The sequence below is a fragment of the Oncorhynchus keta genome, chromosome 35 (genome assembly GCF_023373465.1).
Source record: "Oncorhynchus keta strain PuntledgeMale-10-30-2019 chromosome 35, Oket_V2, whole genome shotgun sequence".
Lineage (NCBI taxonomy): Eukaryota > Metazoa > Chordata > Actinopteri > Salmoniformes > Salmonidae > Oncorhynchus > Oncorhynchus keta.
Window position 1 is genome coordinate 44,368,054 of NC_068455.1, and position 22,918 is coordinate 44,390,971.

Here is a 22,918-nt window from a genome sequence, read left to right on the forward strand (position 1 = left end):
CTGGCCCTCGATTGGTCTATGATGTCAGCACGGGGTACTGTGTGACAACAAAATAGTAGTCAGAAAGGATCACTATTTAACCCATATGAGTCTAAGCCCTGTCTAAGCCAAGGTAGGGGAGGGGGGAGGGGGGGTTCTACTATGATATCAGGAATTGTTTTAAGAATGTCATACCAAGGATAATTTTGCTATTTGATTTTGAATTGTAAAATTCCCTTAAGTATAAAAAAAGTATACTTTTTTATATAGTTGGCTGACTGCTATTAGCCAATACAAACACATTGAATAACAAATTCACTACATGGACTAACAGAATCTAAAGGAAATTTGTTCTGAAGTGTTTGTCCTCGATCTGAGAGATATAAGAAAGATTAGGAAACTTTTTTTTTTTTACATGTACAGTTGAAGCCGGAAGTTTACATACACTTAGGTTGGAGTCATTAAAACTCGTTTTTCAACCACTCCACAAATTTCTTGTCAACAAACAATAGTTTTGGCAAGTCGGTTAGGACATCTACTTTGTGCATGACACAAGTAATTTTTCCAACAATTGTTTACAGACAGATTATTTCACATATAATTCACTGTATCCCAATTCCATTGGGTCAGAAGTTTACATACACTAAGTTGACTGTGCATTTAAACAGCTTGGAAAATTCCAGAAAATTATTTCATGGCTTTAGAAGCTTCTGATAGGCTAATTGATATAATTTGAGTCAATTGGAGGTGTACCTGTGGATGCATTTCAAGGCCTACCTTTAAACTCAGTGCCTCTTTGCTTCACATTATGGGAAAATCAAAAGAAGTCAGCCAAGACCTCAGAAAATAAATTGTAGACCTCCACAAGTCTGGTTCATCCTTGGGAGCAATTTCCAAACGCCTGACGGTACCACATTTATCTGTACAAACAATGGTACGCAAATATAAACACCATGGGGCCACGCAGCCGTCATACCACTCAGGAAGGAGACGCGTTCTGGAGACGTGTTTCTAGAGATGAACGAACTTTGGTGTGAGGAGTGCAAATCAATCCCAGAACAACAGCAAAGGACCTTGTGAAGATGCAGGAAGAAACAGGTTAAAAAGTAACTATAACCACAGTAAAACGAGTGCTATATCGACATTACCTGAAAGGCCACTCAGCAAGGAAGAAGCCACGGTTTGCAACTGCACATGTGGACAAATATCGTACTTTTTGGAGAAATGTCCTCTGGTCTGATGAAACAAAAATAGAACTGTTTGGCCATAATGACCATCGTTATGTTTGGAGGAAAAAGGGGAGGCTTTGCATGCCGAAGAAGACCATCCCAACCGTGAAGCACGGGGGTGGCAGCATCATGTTGTGAGGGTGCTTTGCTGCAGGAGGACTGGTGCACTTCACAAAATAGGTGGCATCATGAGGAAGGAAAATTATGTGGATATCTTGAAGCAACATCAGTCAGGAAAAAGCTGAAGTAAATCAATTTCTCTACTATTATTACTATTTCATATTCTTAAAATAAAGTGGTGATCCTAACTGACCTAAGACAGGGAATTTTCTCTCGGATTAAATGTCAGGAATTGTGAAAAACTGAGTTTAAATGTATTTGGCTGAGGTGTATGTAAACTGACTTCAACTGTATTTATCCCCATATTTCTGGCACTAAACAGTCTCAGCAGTGGGGCAAAAAAGTATTTAGTCAGCCACAAATTGTGCAAGTTCTCCTACTTAAAAAGATGAGAGAGGCCTGTAATTTTCATCATAGGTACACTTTAACTATGACTGACAAAATTAGCGGGAAAAAATCCAGAAAATCACATTGTAGGATTTTTTATGAGTTTATTTGCAAATTATGGTGGAAAATAAGTATTTGGTCACCTACAAACAAGCTAGATTTCTGGCTCTCACAGACCTGTAACTTCTTCTTTAAGAGGCTCCTCTGTCCTCCAATCGTTACCTGTATTAATGGCACCTGTTTGAATTTGTTATCAGTATAAAAGACACCTGTCCACAACCTCAAACAGTCACACTCCAAACTCCACTATGGCCAAGACCAAAGAGCTGTCAAAGGACACCAGAAACAAAATTGTAGACCTGCACCAGGGAAGACTGAATCTGCAATAGGTAAGCAGCTTGGTTTGAAGAAATCAACTGTGGGAGCAATTATTAGGAAATGGAAGACATACAAGACCACTGATAATCTCCCTCGATCTGGGGCTCCCCCGTGGGGTCAAAATGATCACAAGAACGGTGAGCAAAAATCCCAGAACCACATGGGGGGACCTAGTGAATGAAAGTAAAAAGTAAAGTAACAAAGCCTACCATCAGTAACACACTACACCGCCAGGGACTCAAATCCTGCAGTGCCAGACGTACAATATATATACACCCCTTCAAATTAGTGGATTCGGCTATTTCAGCCACATCCGTTGCTGACAGGTGTATAAAATTGAGCACACAGCCATGCAATCTCCATAGACAAACAGTATTAGTAGAATGGCCTCACTGAAGACCTCAGTGACTCTGTAAGCAACGTAAGCACAAGAACTGTTCGTTGGTAACTTAATGTAATGGGTTTCCATGGCCGAGCGTCCGCACACAAGCCTAAGATCACCATGCGCAATGCCAAGCGTCGGCTGGAGTGGTGTAATGCTCGCCACCATTGAACTCTGGAGCAGTGGAAACGCGTCTGGAGTGATGAATCACGCTTCACTATCTGGCAGTCCGACGGACGAATCTGGGTTTGGCGGATGGCAGGAATATGCTACCTGCCCGAATGCATAGTGCCAACTGTACATTTTGGTGGAGGAGGAATAATGGTCTGCGGCTGTTTTTCATGGTTCGGGCTAGGCCCCTTGGTTCCAATGATGGGAAATCTTAATGCTTCAGCATACAATGATATTCTAGACGATTCTGTGCTTCCAACTTTGTGGCAGCAGTTTGGGGAAGGCCCTTTCCTGTTTCAGTATGATGATGTCCCTGTGAACAAAGCAAGGTCCATACAGAAATGGTTTGTCGAGATCGGTGTGGAAGAACTTGACTGGCCTGCACAGAGCCCTGACCTCAACCCTATCGAATACCTTTGGGATGAATTGAAACGCCGAATTGAAACAGCAACATCAGTGCCTGACCTCACTAATGCTCATGTTGCTGAATAGAAGCAAGTCCCCGCAGCAATGTTCCAACATCTAGTGTAAAGCCTTCCCAGAAGAGTAGAGGCTGTTATAGCAGCACTGGGGGGACCAACTCCATATTAATTCCCATGATTTTGGAATAAGATGTTTGACGAGCAGGTGTCCACATACTTTTGGTCATGTAGTGTACCTCCATTAATCTTTTCAACTTGTACCGAGGACCTTCAGACAACTTTCTTTAGGAAAACAACTGACAGGTACGTATTCGAGAGAGTGTCACCTTTCCACAGAGGGATCATGTTGGTGTGTTGCCCAAACTGTTCGACTGTTCGATTGTAGTCATAGAGCAAAACGGAGCACACCATCATGTTGGTGAGAGTCTTCCCTTTCGATAGAGTAGTCATAATAGTCTGTAGGCCAAACAGTTTCGGATGCTATAAATGATTTTGTGATAAGATCTATATTCAGGATAACTCATGGTCTGACAAACACCGCTCTAGCTCTGTCAGATTTCACCGCAGATGCGGAAGTGTGACTCGTCCAATGCATAGACACAGATATCTATAGCTTAAACTGACAGATTCTTATGGGGATTTATGTATTATACTAGTTATACTGAACAATAATATAAACACAAAATATAAAGTGTTGGTCCCATGTTTCATGAGCTGAAATAAAAGATCCCAGAAATGTTTCCATACGCACACGAAGCTTATTTCTCTCGTATTTTGTGGACACATTTGTTTACATTCCTGTTAGTGAGCATTTTTCCTTTGCCAAGATAATCCATCCATCAGGTGTGACATATCAAGAAGCTGATTAAACAGCATGATCATTACACAGGTGCTTCTTGTGCTGGTGACAATAAAAGACCACTCTTAAAATGTGAAGTTTTGTCACACAACATTTTGCCACAGATGTCTCAAGATTTGAGGGAGCATGCAATTGGCATGCTGACTGCAAGAATGTCCACCAGAGCTGTTGCCAGACAAATCGATGTTCATTTCTCTACCATAAGCCGCCTCAAATGTAGTTTTAGAGAATTTGGCAGTACATCCAACTGGCCTCACAACCGCAGACCACGTGTAACCACGCCAGCCCAGGACCTCCACATCTGGCTTATTCACCTGCGGGATAGTCTGAGACCAACCACCAGGACAGCTGATAAAACTGAGGAGTATTTTGTGACTTCACACTCCAGACCGGACACCGGGGGCCTGCACTTACATTTTACACTTTAGTAATGAAGCAGACTCTCTCATCCAGAAGACTTATAGGACTAATTAGGGTTGAGATTTTTCACCTAGTCGGCTCTAGGATTCTTACCAGCGACCTTTTGGTAACTGGCCCAACGCTCTTAACCGCTAGGCTACCTGCCACACGTCAGTACACTGTATCCTCAGGCACATACCTTACTTTACTGTACTCTCCAACGCTGTGTGAGGAAGTGATTTGCTCATCCCAAATGTTCACACCGTCCATGGCCCCGACAACAAAAAACGTACACTCTGCTATCGTGAATGCGCTTTCTGTAATTGTTGTAATCAACTGCTTAGAGTGATCAAATCGTCCAGAACAAATGTGATCACTATATGTGGAGTGCAATGTACTACGAAGATAGAGCCGGCACATGCCATTGGCAGCTGCTCCCATTAAGTACTTTCCCAAGTACTTTATTTGCACTGGTTCCACGAGAGAGATGTTTCATATGCAAGATACAAGACACATAGCCTTGTGGTGCAGGTTGAATCAAAGCACTCGGGAGCAGCATATTTGTGTGCAGCCTTTCTTTCTCTATTTCTATACTGTACTCTCCCCATTGAGAATGTAGTGGCCTCTGAGCTAGACCTGACCTCGTCCTCCACTCACAATGGGTTCAGGTCCCTCAGTCTGAGGTTTTTCTGAAGCGTTGTCATTAATTCCACATTTTTTCCCTTTTGTGTCATTGCAAGTGTGTGTGTCTTTGTATGTCTCTCTACAGGCATTGTGTATGTGTGCGTGAGTGTGTTCTGTGTTTGTGCGTGAGTGTGTGTAGTCGGGCATGCGTCCTTGTGTGTATTGTGGGTGGTGTGTGTGTATGAGTGAGTGAGTGAGTGGGTTCTGCTAATGACTATGCTCCTTTGGTTGTGCTCAGCATGTGTTTGTTCGGGGTGTGTATTCTACGTGGGTGGGCCGTTAAGGGGACTAACTATGTCACAACTTCCGCTGAAGTCGGTTCCTCTCCTTGTTCGGGCGGTGTTCGGCGGTCGACGTCACCGGTTTTCTAGCCATCTCCGATCCACCTTTCATTTTCCATTTGTTTTGTCTTGTTTTCCCACACACCTGGTTTACATTCCCTCATTTCGTGACGTGTATATAACCCTCTGTTCCCCCCATGTCTGTGTGTGGAATTGTTTGTTGTAAAGTGTTTTGTGCACTTCAGACTGGTTTGCGACGGGTTATTTCAACCCATATTTTGTTGTCCTAGGTGCCGTTGTTTTTGCATCATTAAAATGCTCCAGTTATTACCCAGTTCTGCTCTCCTGCGCCTGACTTCCCTGCAGTTTACACCCCTCTTACAAACCAAGGTGTTTAAGGATGGGCATTTGACATTTTTACTCACTTTGTTTTTGTGCAACAATGCCTCATATATCATAAACATTACAGGGAACAAATCCTAATTGCTAAATTGCCCCATATATATTCAGCCAATCAAAAAAGAAAGTGCCATTTAAGATTCATTTATTGAAACCGTAGTGAAACACAATCTTCAAAAAGGCAGTAACCTCAGTGGGTTGTAGAAGCCTATGGCTGTGCAATGGCATAACCTTGTTTTGTTAATTGAGCAGACAAGAAGCTCTTATTTTCCAAGGCCTTATCACAGTCAATACAAACCTATTTTATAGTTAAAAAAAAAAAAAACATGATGTAATATAACAGAATAAAATAGAACATACTTTTTTTTCTCAAAATTAAACAAGTTGCCAGTGCGATGTGATATGCATCTCGCGCGTCTGGTACACTCTTTCGCACAGGGTGATCATTTGAAGCAGGGCTCAGGTTGTTGAGTTGAAAGACCTTGTTTTTTTTTTTTCAAGGTTACAAACCAAAATGTGTCTACAGTTCGATTTTGTTTATTCTGCCTCGTTGGAATTTTCAAAAAGGATGAACAATTCCACATTGAACACTGCATGATGATGAATTACCTATGTAGGCCTATGCTTAATGATTCTGATAAAAAAAAATACACTGTCTTTATCAAACTAGAGTTTTTCCTTATTTTCAGTGTGGAATCTGTCTATGGGTTATAGCCTAAGCTAACCAATCGGGAAATGGCACTAGCAGTTGGCAAAGTAGCCTAAGAGGAAAATAGACGGGAAGCAGTTATTCCAAAACTGCAGCTCATTGTTGGAACACATATTTTCCTACTTCAATCAACCAGTCCATTTTCAATTTGTGATGAAACTGTCGTCATTTGGCAAGGAATCTAGCTTGTGTAGTATCCCATCAGTTAGATGCATTTATCTCTGTATGCGTAACAGGAGCTTGTGTGCGCACGCAGCACACGTGTGTAGAGGGAGCTGTCGGAACGCAATTGAGTGAATGAGACATGGAGGGGAAAGGAAATGTAGGGAGAAGAACTGTCTAATGCTTGACTTGGTATCTTTTTTTTTTGTTGTGCCCTGCAAATGCACATGTACAAATGGAACACCAGAGTCAAAGCAAATTAACATCGTCTTCAAGACAAAATGTTTTTTTTTTCAGACAGGCACATTCCACCAAATAATTATACAGTATTTGAAAAAAAATGTGATCTCTGGTTAAAAAAATCGAACTTTGACGTCCGTTCGAGTACTCGATTACTCTTGTCCATCCCTACACCGAGTGCGTGTATTATATAGATATAATCCAGTACATAGTGTTCCAACAGGAAGAACCAACAGGAAGAGAACACAGTGTGCTTCCTATACAATAGCAGCCGGGTGTATTCATTAATGCACAACGTATCTTTAATGTCTTCTACTTTAATGTTTCCAGCATTGCAATGTTTTAACATTTTTCCATGGTGTGTCCAAATGAACATGATCCGTTCTGACATGCCCCCCTGTCTCCTCTCCTCTCTCCCCCTCTATAGGTTCAGAACTCTGGGGAGGACATAGACAAGTCGTACCTGGCCCCTCCCGCGCCCGTCAAACAGTTCCTCATCTCGCCCCCCGCCTCGCCGGGCGTGGGCTGGAGCCAGAGCGAAGACGCAACGCCTGTCATCAACTACGACCTGCTGTGTGCTGTGGCCAAGCTAGGCCCAGGTCAGTACACACACACTTTACACACACTCTTGTGCACACACACACACGAACACACACACATAAATACATATATAGACACATACACAAATGCACGCACACATACGTACACATAAATACACACCATTTTGCAAGCACACACACACTCTACCCTTTTATAAACATTTACTCAAATTGTTAACTGAACTGAGTTCACCAGCTTTATCTGCTGTGGTATCGTGAGAATCATAGGACAACAGTAAGGTCACAAAAAGGGCACCAATTAGCATTCAAGCATACAATTGCTTTGTGCGGCATGCTGGGTGGTTGACGAAGTATGAATGTCCATCAGAAAAAGAGATTAATCCTCAGACTATATATTATGTTCCCTCATGCCTCTCTCTTATGGCATCCACACTTCTCTGTCTGTCTGGCTGAGTTGAGTGCTAGCGTTTGCAGGCAGACGGTGACCTTTGAGAGATGCCAGCCATATCAAACAGGGAGTAATGACACCTGTGTTTGGCGTAATGACACCTGTGTTGGAGTAATGACACCTGTGTTCTTTCATACTGGGGTCAGGAGGGTCACATGGTTTACTAGGTCACCAAGCTCCCAGGAATCTTCACTGTGTGCGTCCCAGTAACATGTCCTTTCTCCTGATGTGTGCGCCCATACACAACTCCCCACAAATGTTAGAGCATTGGGCTCGAGGGAGTTTCCACTGTTATTCTTACGCCAGTTATTTCCTTCTAAGTCCATGAAGGGAAGGGAACCAACAATTTACACACTTCAGGAGGACGGACAGATTCATTGTTTTATGATGCTAAAGACCCTTGTCATCTGTAAAAAGGAGACTCTTCTAAGATATGGTCGTCAGTTACATTACATTTACATTTAAGTCATTTAGCAGACGCTCTTATCCAGAGCGACTTACAAATTGGTGCATACACCTTACACCATAATATGTTTTTAATAGGCCCACGTGACCTGATCCAAGAAAAACTCCTGGCCTGTTGTCAGGAAAAGGTCTGGTCCCTAGTTCTATTATAGGTGTGTGTTCTTCACTCTACATGTGCGTCAATACGTTTGTGTGTGAAGTGTCTTTTCATCCAGACATCAGGACATGCAGTACCATTTTGAGTGCTTCTCTTATTAGTCTACCAGGGAACATTAAGGGCTGTTAAAGGAGATATAGGCTATGCCATTTAGCCTCTGACATGGCTTCATTTCGAATGCACCACCACAACCCCCTCTAATGCATTAAAAGAACAATCATGATTCCTACATTACATGATTTACCATGTTGAAGCCCAGACCACCGCTGCACTCACTGTTACTATGGTAACAGGAGGAGGCATCAGGAAATGGAGCTGACGCTTGTTTGGGCTTCTTTAGCCTGCCTCGGATTCAGATTAGTGCTTTGCTGCAGTGTGGCGCCCTAGCACTCTCTGCTGGCCGCCTATGGTAGTGACCTTCCCGGGACAAAATAGGGCCTTGTTTTTCCTGTCAGACAGTGGTGTGGGAAACCTCTTATCACGTCTTCATGGCAGCCGTGATACAATCTGCATGCATATTTGAGGGCAGTTGTGATGTGAGCATTGGTGTTGCCTAGTCGATATTAAATAGAACATTGAGGCCCTGCCCACCTATGGGAAAACAACATGTGGTTACCTTGGTTACCCAATTGGCTCACAGCAAAAACAAACAACCTTTTTCAGACACAATTTTATTGTTTTATGCTTGTTTTAGTCAATAACAAAACTACATTTAAGAAATGTACAAAATGTCTAGATTACTTTTCAACATTGCCAGCTCCCAAGCATTTTCACTACTTAGAAAAATGTAATATTGTAGGGCTTTCTTCATGCCCCTTTTCATGACGGTGCCAACATTAAGCCACCTGAGGGCTTCCTTTATGCCCCTTTTCATGACGGTGCTAACATTAAGCCACGTGAGTGCTAGCTATCTACCAAGCAGAGCTTTAAGCTGTTGAAGAAGATGGGCAGGCCCCCTGGTCATGGCATTCTGCCAGGGTATGGAGTCCCTACATAAGACATTGCAGTAACTCCTTGTGTCTTCCAAAGGTGGTTCCTTACAGGGAGACAGCATTGTGGAGCTGGTCTGAGTCTGCTGGGTCAGTCATGGCCAGTTCGTACTATCAGAACTGAGGATAAGACCCAGATACAGACAGCTAGAGTCACAGATGTTTACTGACCCAAATAGGGGGCAGGCAAAAGACAGGTCAAAGGCAGGCAGAGGTCCGTAATCCAGGTCAGTGTCAATAAGGTACAGAACAGCAGGCAGGGTCAGGACAGGCAGAATGGTTAGAACCGACGAACTGGCAACAGACAAACAGAGAACACAGGTATAAATGCACTGGATATAATGAGGAAGATGGGCAACACCTGGAGGGGGGTGGAGACAAGCACAAAGACAGGTGAAACAGATCAGGGTGTGAAAGTACCCTACAATTACATCTGCAACCATGTGCATGTGAGTAATAAACTCATCTAAAAATGAATATATTCTAAACTAGCCAAGACCAACAACACAAACATAAAGACTATAAAGCTTCAAGTAGTAAGTGGAGTTACAAATAGACTATACTAAACAAGCTATGATTAAATGTTTTCCACACACATAGCTATGTGTAGCTTACTTGGACACTGTGTCCCCACTTTCCCACTCTTCCACACCGAATAGCTTGAAGCCAGAAGGCTATTCTCGTAGGCTCTATTTCCTTACATGGACGCATTGCGAACCAATGGTCAGGATTTTTTACCTGTTTACACTCACATTGAACAACCCAGCAGCTTTTCTGGAAGTTTTGTCAATTCTGTATAGCAAAAGATCGACGACGAAGTTGGCTCTTTTACAATGGGGGTCAATGGGAAAGAATGTTTGTTATTCCAAATTTGTGGGTGTGGTTGAGGAGAATTCCTTCTTATGACATTAATACCGAAGTATATAAAAACTTGATATCTGTATTATTCCACCTCTATTTGATGTATTATACTTGCTGTATATTTTAAGAATCATATAACGTTAGTAACATTTGTTCCATGCCATCTAACATTTATAACGTGTTATATTCTCTAGTAGCCAATTCACTAGTTGTTTGGCACATGATAGCAACAGACAGTTTGACCCTCTCCTGTCTTGAGGTACATTTCATTAGGCTGCAGCCAGCCAGTGTTGCAACAGCTGATAACATTGGCCATTGGGAACCACCGGCCATTGCAGGGGAGCTCCGTCTGTCAGGAAGGGTTCTACATGGACCCCTGAAGAGTTCTACCTGGAACCAAAAGGGGTTCTTCAAAGAGTTATCTTATGGGGACAGCTGAAGAACCCTTTTAGGTTCTAGAGAGAACCATTTTTTTCCTGGCTTTTGCATCTGTTCCTGGAGTGGGTTGACTCGCTTCAATCTGCTTCAGTGGGAGATCCGACATTCAGGGGCTCATCTAATCAAAATATTTAAACTGGAATGCTGATGTAGGCCTGTTGATGCATGTGTAGCACTGTAAAGGCAAATAAAGTCTGGTATATTAGTCTCTCTTTTTTTCTCTCCCTCACTCTCTTTCTCTCCCTTTCTCTCTCCTCCCCCCCCTCCATCCTTCCCTCCCCACTCCCTCTCTAGGGGAGAATTATGAGCTGCACGCGGGCACGGAGTCGACCCCCAGTGTGGTCGTGCAGGTGTGCGACAGCGATGCCGAAGACGACAACAACGCCGAAGCTCGCCCCAAGCAGAAACAGCAGATTGTCCAAACCCGGCGCCCGGACGGACCACCGCAAGTCCTCAACTAGGACCCTCCACTTCGGACCCCACTCCTACGACCCCCCCAAAACACCCACCTAGACCTGTCTTCTCTGTCTCTGCACTCGCAGAGACACAACGAGACAACGCCCCTCATTTCAATTCAACCAAAAACAAACAAACGACAAACATTTGGTGGTGTTTGTGGACGGAGCGTGGCTATTGGATGGAATGAGGCGGCCTGGCCTGTATGGATGATGGAGGATGGATGAGATTCACACGCACACTCATCACACTCAAAGGAAAGAGAGAGAGGGATAACGGAACCCTTGACCCTTACTGAGCCAGGGGCGGTAATGTAACACCGTGTCCCCCCTAAAGCAGGCACACTGTCATAGAATCATACACTCAGCTCTCATATGTGCTAGTACTGTAGTAGTTCCGCTAGTCTGACCTCTCCTTCTTCTTTCCTTCATTTCCGTCATCGGTTAGTTGTGTGCAATGGACTTCGGGGACATGCAATACCTCCGAAGAGAGATTTTGGTTGTTTACATCGGTTCTTCTTCTGCTCTTTTATCATATCAGCCGATTGGTTGTTTCTGCTATCACAGGAATCAGGAGTGATTGCCTGGTATTCCTCTCGTCTGCATGTGTATATATGAGTTCTTATGAGAAAAATACTTACTACAGAGACTCAAACACTAAACTACTGTACGAAGCAAAGGAACCTATCGAGGTCACACACGACATAACAAAAGGTCGCCATGTGGTAACAACAAAGTTGCGGTGGTGTTTGCACTTTCTTTTTTTGGTTCTGCTTCTGTCCTTCTTTTCTTTTTTTTTTAAATCAGAGATGTGTATGTTGGTTTTTGCTGAACTAGATGTGTGTTCTTCCTCTTTAACATGTATTTGATACCACAAACGATCGTTTTTTTTTTGCATGCTTACTTACTATAGTCGGCAGCTGAGGCGTTTTATACTGGTCCAGACGACAGGGAAATGGAATGACGCTTTTGACGACACGCATATCTATAATTTTATAGTGTCGAGTGAGAGGGGAGAGGCTGACTGAGCAAGATGTAAGACTGAGAGTGAAACGAAACCTTTACAGTGTGAGTAAAGGCCAAAGAGTAGGTCTCTCTCTTAAAGCCTAATAGTTGGGCTTTAGGATAGGAGTAAAAGCTAGCGTTAATCTTCAAGAGTGTTGATGTTTTTTCAGGGGGCATTTTTATGATTCCCATCTTTCTGGTAATGGTTTTTGGTTCTTGTTATGATATCAACCCAGTTTATATATATATATATATATATATATATATATATATATATATATATATAAACTGGGTTGATATATATATATAATATATGTCTGTTTTTCTTCTTCTGAGACCTATATTGCTCGTTTTGCACTGAAAATCTCGAGATCTCTGGAGCTACACTGAAGGAATGTCCTGAATTTCCTCTGTCAGCTCTTGAGAGTTTTAAGGCCGCTTCTTCGTTCTCGCTGTAAATAGCTGAATAGTCAGTAGGTTGAAATAGTCCATTAGGTTTTAATGATTGACATTAAGCGTTGCTGAGAAAGTGAAAATGGTTAATTGGCCTCCTTGCCTCTGGAGATATCAACCAACGCCTTCGTCTCACCTTGCAGTCACAACACAAATCATTGGAAACTCAAGAAACTTAAGAGAAAGCATTGATTTGATTCACTCCAATTTGGAATACTGCTGCATTCACAGTTGTTACTTTCCTCCTCCAAAAAAAAACTATTACCAACTCCTAAATAAATAAAGTGTGCTTTTAGCCATTTAGCCTATTATTTTCAGAGTAACTATTTCCAGAATGTTTGATTTTTCTCCCCACTATGCACCTTGAATAAAAGAATATGTGATGCCAAGTGTCTGTCATTACAATGATTTCATGCCATAAAAAGTCCTTATGTTTTTGTTTTGTCACAGAAACATATTCCATATAGTGAGACTGTCGAATACAGACTATTCCATGTCGAGTCCTTGATTTTATTCCCATCCTGAAAAGGTGTTTTGAATCTAGTCAGGTTTTTTTTCTTCTAAATTAAAGCCCAACCATTGAGGTGGAGTGTTCAATAAAGTACATTTGGCCTCAGTGATGAACGTAAACCTTATCCGTGTTAGAAAGCATTAAAAATGCATTATGGTCTCTGCATGCGAGCACTTTTTCTGCATTTTCTTTTTATCCTTGTAAGATGCAGTCTTGCTAGAGAGAACGCTCCTCATCGACATTCTTTTTGTGTGTTATTTTTTTATCTTCTGTTTTTCAAGATGAACACCTGGGAAGCCTTCTCACCAACAGAGCAGTGTGAGTCCCGACTCTCAAATGATCTGAATTCCACCTCTCGCTAATGGGGTTTTGAAGGCTCGGGAGTCCTTTGGATATAAGTGTACCACTGAATAGGTGTGGAAGGAAGAACAGGGGAACTTGTCTTTTGACAGGATAGATGGTTGCAACCACAGAACGAATGTGTGTTTTTGTTTCAGGGCTTGTCTTCTGGAACATACTTCCATGTGCAAAGCGTTGTCCTTTCAGAGGTGACTTCTAAAAACGAAGCCGGCAGCAAGTGTTGAAACGCACCATAATGGCATAAGCAGTTTTTAGTTGTGCTGACTGGTGAAAATATTGATGATTGATGACAATGACGATGATTATGTTGATGATGCTTATCTGATGTTTTTTACAGTCTTTGAAACTGGGTGCATTTTTGGTCACTGTTGAAAAGAGAAAACGTATATTTATGTATATATGCCAAGTGTTTTTGTTGCCGAGACCAATTCCAGCGTGCATCAACAAAGATTGTGGCTTCTACTTTTATGTTGATGTGAAGATTTTAAAAAAAGTCCTGAAATGCTCGATCAAATCAATTCTCATTGCGTCGTGTTGAAAATTGACTCTGTTTGAATGTTTTTTTTGGAAAGTCTACAATACAAAAAGGTCAATACCGTCCGTTATTGTTGTATACTGTTCTGTTGAAATCTGAATATTGTGTATTGTACTGTAGTTATCCAAAAAAACAAAGTAGCAATCAAGCAATAATTTACAGTTATATACTGGTATCTGTATTTCATGTTATGTACTAATTTCCAGAGTGGTTTTCTCTGACTGTTACAACAGTACTTGCTTATTTGTGTAGTATGATTGTCATTTGTTTCACATAGAGAAATATATAAAGAACTATTCTTAAAGAAGTTTGGAGTTTGTGTGTTTTTTAAGTTTCGGTATGATGTATTTTTTCCTTTTGCTCTGAATGTATCTTCAAATATTTCACATATAGTATAGTACTTGTACTATATACTACTAGTGGTGGGAAAAGTACCCAATTATCATACTTGAGTAAAAGTAAAGATACCTTAAAAGAAAATGATTCAAGTAAAAGTGAAAGTCACCCAGTAAAATGCTAGTTCAGAAAAAGTAAAAAGTATTTGTTTTTAAATATACTTACGTTTTAAAAGTAAATGTAATTGCTAGAATATACTTAAGTATCAAAAGTAAAAGCATAAATCATTCCAAATTCCTTATATTAAGCAAACCAGACAGCATCATTTTCTTTATTTTTTAAATTTACTGATAGCCACTCCAAAATCCTTTACAAACAAAGCATTTGTGTTTAGTGAGTCTGCCAGATCAGAGGCAGTAGAGATTAATATAATAATAATAATATATGCCATTTAGCAGACGCTTTTATCCAAAGCGACTTACAGTCATGTGTGCATACAGGGATGTTCTCTTGATAACTGAATTGGACCATTTTCCTGTCCTACTAAGCATTCAAAGTGTAACAATTATTTTAGGGTGTCAGCGAAAATGTATGGAGTAAAAAGTACATTAGGACTGTAGTGAAGTAAAAGTTGTTAAAAATATAAATAGTAAAGTACAGATACCCCAGGAAACGATTTAAGTTAAGTAGTACTTTAAAGTAAATATACTTAAGTACTTTACACCGCTGTACAGTATACTACTAAACTATAGTACTACTGCAAATATACTGCTACAAGTATAACGTGAAAGATGGATCACATTTCATGTTTTGAACCAGTAGCTGCTGCACAGACAGTCAACAGTGCCAACTGTTCTCTTGCTTGAAGGTCAATATTGTCATGGTTAACCTTTTCAATCGCTTTCATACTTAACAGTTAGTTAGCCCGTTACCCGAATGTCTTTTCTAAAGTGATTGAATTCTCAATGGATTGATTACTCTAAGCTGAACATCAAAATGTCTTTAGCACTGCAGTGCAGTGTCTGGTCAAACTATCCGGATGACTCAGTATTTTTTTTTAGATTCAATTCATATTCAAATACATTTCCCAACACATTTTTCACAGAAGGATTTTTCACAGATGCTCAATTCACAGGACGAAATATGTATGTAAACACATATGTCCTACTTGTTACATGTAATGGGTATGATTGGTCTGGCTACTGTTCTTAATAGTGAACACTGCTTTAACCTATGTTTGATCAAAAGCGTAAAAAGGCTGCTAAAAGCTGTAGCGTTGCATTTTACATCACAGCTCAAAATAAAGTGGCGTTAACATGGTAATAGTATGGTAACACGTTATAGTTTACGCACCATACATTATATTGCCCAGATACACCTTCATTTCAGTGTAATTTGCTCCTACCTACCTCTCTGATTTGGTCCTGCCGTACATACCTACACGTACGCTACGGTCACAAGACGCAGGCCTCCTAATTGTCCCTAGAATTTCTAAGCAAACAGCTGGAGGCAGGGCTTTCTCCTATAGAGCTCCATTTTTATGGAACGGTCTGCCTACCCATGTCAGAGACGCAAACTCGGTCTCAACCTTTAAGTCTTTACTGAAGACTCATCTCTTCAGTGGGTCATATGATTGAGTGTAGTCTGGCCCAGGAGTGGGAAGGTGAACGGAAAGGCTCTGGAGCAACGAACCGCCCTTGCTGTCTCTGCCTGGCCGGTTCCCCTCTTTCCACTGGGATTCTCTGCCTCTAACCCTGTTACGGGGCTGAGTCACTGGCTTGCTGGGGCTCTCTCGTGCCGTCCCTGGGGGGGTGCGTCACCTGGGTGGGTTGATTCACTGTTGTGGTCGGCCTGTCTGGGTTGCCCCCCTGGGTTGTACCGTGGCGGAGATCTTTGTGGGCTATACTCGGCCTTGTCTCAGGATGGTAAGTTGGTGGTTGAAGATATCCCTCTAGTGGTGTGGGGGATGTGCTTTGGCAAAGTGGGTGGGGTTATATCCTTCCTGTTTGGCCCTGTCCGGGGTGTCCTCGGATGGGGCCACAGTGTCTCCTGACCCCTCCTGTCTCAGCCTCCAGTATTTATGCTGCAGTAGTTTATGTGTCGGGGGGCTAGGGTCAGTTTGTTATATCTGGAGTACTTCTCCTGTCCTATTCGGTGTCCTGTGTGAATCTAAGTGTGCGTTCTCTAATTCTCTCCTTCTCTCTTTCTTTCTCTCTCTCGGAGGACCTGAGCCCTAGGACCATGTCCCAGGACTACCTGACATGAGGACTCCTTGCTGTCCCCAGTCCACCTGGCCATGCTCCTGCTCCAGTTTCAACTGACCTGAGCCCTAGGACCGTGCCCCAGGACTACCTGACATGAAGGCTCCTTGCTGTCCCCAGTCCACCTGACTGTGCTGCTGCTCCAGTTTCAACTGTTCTGCCTTATTATTATTCGACCATGCTGGTCATTTATGAACATTTGAACATCTTGGTCATGTTCTGTTATAATCTCTACCCGGCACAGCCAGAAGAGGACTGGCCACCCCACATAGCCCGGTTCCTCTCTAGGTTTCTTCCTAGGTTTTGGCCTTTCTAGGGAGTTTTTCCTAGCCACCGTGCTTTTACACCTGCATTGTTTGCTGTTTGGGGTTTTAGGCTGGGTTTCTGTACAGCACTTTGAGATATCAGCTGATGTACGAAGGGCTATATAAATAAATTTGATTTGATTTGATTTGATTTGATTTGATTTGATTTAATTATATTCTTGTTTTAGAGTAATACCCTGTACAGTGCCTTCAGGAACTGCTCACACCCCTTTACTTTTCCCAAATGTTACTGTTACAGCCTGAATTAAACATTCACTACATTTAGATGTTGTGTCACTGATCAACACACAATAAAATGTAAAAGTGGATTTTTTTGTTGTTGTTGAATTTTTTTTAAAGCAAATGATTTAAAAATGAAAAGGTCAAAGGTCTTGAGTCAATAAGTATTCAACCCCTTTGTTATGGCAAGCCTAAATAAGTTTTACAAACATTTGCTTAAAGGAAAGATTCACCTATTTTGAATGGTATATTGTTTTTGCGCATCTCTGAGCTATGTTCTATTGATTCCATTTGCCATTCAAGAAGGCAGAATATAGCCGGTATGCTTGAACAGGGTTGGATACACACATGAAAACATTAAATGAGCCGGGAATCGATAGAACATTTCTCAGAGATGCACAAAAACAATATAACATTCAAAATGGGTGAATCTTTCCTTTAACAAACCACAAGTTCCAAACCAGAAGCCATGGATTACTGACAACACCGCACTGAGCGAAAGGCTAGAGCTGCTGCTTTCAAGGAGCTGGACACTAATCCGGACACTTCTGTAGCTCAGTTGGTAGAGCATGGCGCTTGTACGCCAGGGTAGTGGGTTCAATCCCCGGGACCACCCATACGTAGAATGTATGCACACATGACTGTAAGTCGCTTTGGATAAAAGCGTCTGCTAAATGGCATATATTATATTATATTATTATTATAAGAAATCCATCAAACAGACGAGCTAAATGCCTACCAGAGGAGCTAAATGCCTTCAGTGCAGCACTGAAGCATGCATGAGAGCTGTTGGGGAATAATCAGAATTAGGTGGTAACATAGGTAAGACGTTTTATATTCATCATATGTTTGTAAGTTACTTCTCATCAGAATGTTATTTTTGTATAATACTGTGGCGGGGTTGCAGTATCTGTTCTATGTCAGGACTAAGTTGTTTGGGCCGGAGAGAGGGGAGAGGTCAAGGTGTCATCATGTGTAAACATATCTTTTGCTCCACTGTGTCTGTGTGCCAGTCACTCCCTACTTTTCCCATCGGGGAGAGGAGGATGGCAGTGTCTGGAATCATTCTATGCTCCCTCTTTTGTTGCTCCTATCTTAACCTATAGCCTCACTCTCCTCTCTGTGAGCTTGTCCGGGATTGGTTGTATCTAAATGACAATTTGATATATATCATAGGGTGGGGGTAATGTCTTGGTACCATTTTGTACCAAGGACGAAATAAGAGCTTTGTTTAGGAGGCCAAACTGAACGATAATTTAAAGCCAACTTTGTCTGGCTAGGGGATACTCCTCTCTGAAGTAAAGTCTTTCTTTGTGTAAGTTCCTAAGACCTGTGGTTGGTCATGTCGTCGAGGGGGGGTGGATCTTTGCTATAAAGGATCCCATTTGCCATTATGTTGGGACTCTCAACTTTTCATTACAGATACTGAACTGTTGAAAGTCAAAATACTATTGCAAAAGCGTAATTATTATTAAAGGTGAAGATTGAGCATAACTCTGACTTGTGTTGTGGTTTGCTCCCATGATTTGGGAGCAAATGAAATAGAGGAAATTTCCACGACAGAGCACCAGCTGTTTCAGACGACTGTGTGATCACGCTCTCCGTAGCCAATACAAGCAAGACCTTTCAACAGGTCAACATTCACAAGGCCATAGGGCCAGATGGATTAAAAGGGCATGTACTCACAATGCAGAGAGAACAAAAATAGCAAAACAGTAGAAAAGTAAAACACGTAATATTAAAAATAATTAATAGATACACAATGCGTAATGACAACTTGGCTATATACAAGGGGTATCAGCACCCAGTCAATGTGCAGAGGTAAGAGGTCATTTAGGTAAATACACTACATGACCAAAAGTATGTGGACACCTGCTCGTCACACATCTCATTCCAAAATCATGGACATTAATATGGAGTTGATCGGGGGGGGGGTCTAGTTGATCTTTGCTGCTATAACACTCTTCTGGGACAGCTTTCCAGTAGATGTTGGAACATTGCTGGGTGACTTGCTTCCATTCAGCCACAAGAGCATTAGTGAGGTCGGGCACTGATGTTGGGCGATTAGGCCTGGCTTTCAGTCGGCGTTCCAATTCATCCCAAAGGTGTTTGATGGGGTTGAGGTCAGGACTCTGTGCAGGCCAGTCATGTTCTTCCACACTGATCTCGACAAAACATACAGTGGGGCAAAAAGTATTTAGTCAGCCACCAATTGTGCAAGTTCTCCTACTTAAAAAGATGAGAGAGGCCTGTAAGTTTCATCATAGGTACACTTCAACTATGACAGACAAAATTAGGGAAAAAAATCCAGAAAATCACATTGTAGGATTTTTAATGAATTTATTTGCAAATGATGGTGGAAAATAAGTATTTGGTCAATAGCAAAAGTTTATCTCAATACTTTGTTATATACCCTTTGTTGGCAATGACAGAGGTCAAACGTTTTCTGTAAGTCTTCACAAGGTTTTCACACACTGTTGCTGGTATTTTGGCCCATTCCTCCACGCAGATCTCCTCTAGAGCAGTGATGTTTTGGGGCTGTTGCTGGTCAACACGGACTTTCAACTCCCTCCAAAGATTTTCTATGGGGTTGAGATCTGGAGACTGGCTAGGCCACTCCAGGATCTTGAAATGCTTCTTACGAAGCCACTCCTTTGTTACACGGGTGGTGTGTTTGGGATCATTGTCATGCTGAAAGACCCAGCCACGTTTCATCTTCAATGCCCTTGCTGATGGAAGGAGGTTTTCACTCGAAATCTCACGATACGTGGCCACATTCATTCTTTCCTTTACACGGATCAGTCGTCCTGGTCCCTTTGCAGAAAAACAACCCAAAAGCATGATGTTTCCACCCACATGCTTCAAAGTAGGTATGGTGTTCTTTGGATGCAACTCAGCATTCTTTGTCCTCCAAACACAACGAGTTTTTACCAAAAAGTTATATTTTGGTTTCATCTGACCATCTGACCCAATCTTCTTCTGGATCATCCAAATGCTCTCTAGCATCCAAATGCTCTCTAGCAAACTTCAGACGGGCCTGGACATGTACTGGCTTAAGCAGGGGGACACATCTGGCACTGCAGGATTTGAGTCCCTGGCGGCATAGTGTGTTACTGATGGTAGGCCTTGTTACTTTGGTCCCAGCTCCCTGCAGATCATTCACTAGGTCCCCCGTGTGGTTCTGGGATTTTTGCTCACCGTTCTTGTGATCATTTTGACCCCACAGGGTGAGATCTTGCATAGAGCCCCAGATCGAGGGAGATTATCAGTGGTCTTGTATGTCATCCATTTCCTAATAATTGCTCCCACAGTTGATTTCTTAAAACCAAGCTGCTTACCTCCGCTCTCTCCACTGGCTTCCAGTTGAAGCTCGCATCCGCTACAAGACCATGGTGCTTGCCTACGGAGCTGTGAGGGGAACGGCACCTCAGTACCTCCAGGCTCTGATCAGGCCCTACACCCAAACAAGGGCACTGCGTTCATCCACCTCTGGCCTGCTCGCCTCCCTACCACTGAGGAAGTACAGTTCCCGCTCAGCCCAGTCAAAACTGTTCGCTGCTCTGGCTCCCCAATGGTGGAACAAACTCCCTCACGACGCCAGGACAGCGGAGTCAATCACCACCTTCCGGAGACACCTGAAACCCCACCTCTTTAAGGAATACCTAGGATAGGATAAAGTAATCCTTCTCACCCCCCTTAAAAGATTTAGATGCACTATTGTAAAGTGGCTGTTCCACTGGATGCCATAAGGTGAATGCACCAATTTGTAAGTCGCTCTGGATAAGAGCGTCTGCTAAATGACTTAAATGTAAATGTAAATGTACCTATTGCAGATTCAGTCTTCCCAGCCTGGTGCAGGTCTACAATTTTGTTTCTGGTGTCGTTTGACAGCTCTTTGGTCTTGGCCATAGTGGAGTTTGGAGTGTGACTATTTGAGGTTGTGGACAGGTGTCTTTTATACTGATAACAAGTTCAAACAGGTGCCATTAATACAGGTAATGAGTGGAGGACAGAGGAGCCTCTTAAAGAAGAAGTTACAGGTCTGTGAGAGCCAGAAATCGTGCTTGTTTGTAGCTGACCAAATACTTATTTTCCACCATAATTTGCAATTAAATTCATTAAAAGTCCTTAAATGTGATTTTCTGGATTTTTTTTTCTAATTTTGTCAGTCATAGTTGAATTGTACCTATGACGAAAATTACAGGCCTCTCTCATCTTTTTAAGTGGGAGAACTTGCACACTTGGTGGCTGACTAAATACTTTTTGCCCTACTGTATCTGTATGGACCTCGGTTTGTGCACGGGGGGTGTTGTCATGCTCAAACAAGAAAGGACCTTCCCCAAACTGTTGGAAGCACAGAATCGTCTAGAATTTCATTGTGTGCTGTAGCTTTAACATTTCCCTTCACTGGAAGTAAGGGGCCTAGCCCGAATCATGAAAACAGTCCCACATTTTACAGTTGGCACTATTATGCATTATCCTGGCATCTGCCAAAACCAGATTTGTCGGACGGACTGCCAGATGGTCAAACGTGATTCATCATTCCAGAGAACGCGTTTTCACTGCTCCAGAGTCAATGGCGGCGAACTTTACACCTCTCCAGCCGACGCTTGGCATTGCGCATGGTGATCTTAAGCTTGTGTGCGGCTAATTTTGCACGCCCAATTTTTCAGTTTTTGATTTGTTAAAAAGTTTGAAATATCCAATAAATGTCGTTCCACTTCATGATTGTGTCCCACTTGTTGTTGATTCTTCACAAAAAATACAGTTTAATATCTTTATGTTTGAAGCCTGAAATGTGGCAAAAGGTCGCAAAGTTCAAGGGGGCCGAATACTTTCGCAAGGCACCGTATATGTAATTGAAAAAGTATAATGGGAAAATATTGCACAATATATCATGTGCAAAGTTCTTACAGACAGGTTTTTATTTGACTCGGCAAGTCAGTTAAGAACAAATTCTTATTTTCAATGACGGCCTAGGAACAGTGGGTTAACTGCCTGTTCAGGGGCAGAACGACAGATTTTGTACCTTGTCAGCTCGGGATTTGAACTTGCAACCTTTCGGTTACTAGTCCAATGCTCTAACCACTAGGCTTCCCTGCCGCCCCTTAAAGAATGAGTTTTAAGTATTGAGACAATTGAGACATGGATTGTGTATGTGTGCCATTCAGAGGGTGACCAGGCAAGATAAAATATGTAAGTGCCTTTGAATGCATAGTAGGTGCCAGGCGCACTGGTTTGTGTCAAGAACTGCTGCTGGGTTATTCACGCTCAACAGTTTCCTGTGTGTTCAAGAAAGGTCCAACAGCAAACTTGACCAAACTGTGGGAAGGACAGGGGGTGCAACTCAATAGGTCAAATCAAATTGAATTTGTCACATGCACCAAATACAACAGGTATTACAGTGAAATGCTAACTTACAAGCCCATTTTAACCAACAATGCAGTTTTAAGAAAATACAACAAAAAAGTCATTAGAGAGCAGCAGTAAATAATAATAGCGGGGCTATATACAGTACAGGGGTACCGGTACAGAGCCAATGTCAATCGGCAGGGTCACCGGTGTCGAGGTAAATGAGGTAATATGTACATGCATGTCACGGTCGTCATATAGAGGAGACCAAGGCACAGCGTGGTAAGCGTACATACTTATTTTAATGGAAGAACGAATACTGAACACAACAACAAAATTAACCGTGAATCTATTATGGCTAGTGCAGACAGGCAACTAAACAGACT

General features: G+C 42.2%; 1 protein-coding gene across 1 annotated transcript in view; it reads left to right on the forward strand.

Moving 5' to 3' along the window:
* rcan3 (regulator of calcineurin 3) overlaps positions 1-14,345 on the forward strand; it is a 53,882-nt gene extending 39,537 nt beyond the window's left edge. The window contains exons 3-4 of the mRNA XM_035752717.2: positions 7,229-7,400; positions 11,014-14,345. Coding sequence (XP_035608610.1) covers positions 7,229-7,400; positions 11,014-11,180 — 339 coding nt within the window. The 3' untranslated portion in view covers positions 11,181-14,345. The remainder of the gene's footprint in view (positions 1-7,228; positions 7,401-11,013) is intronic.
* The last annotated feature ends 8,573 nt before the right edge of the window (positions 14,346-22,918 follow it).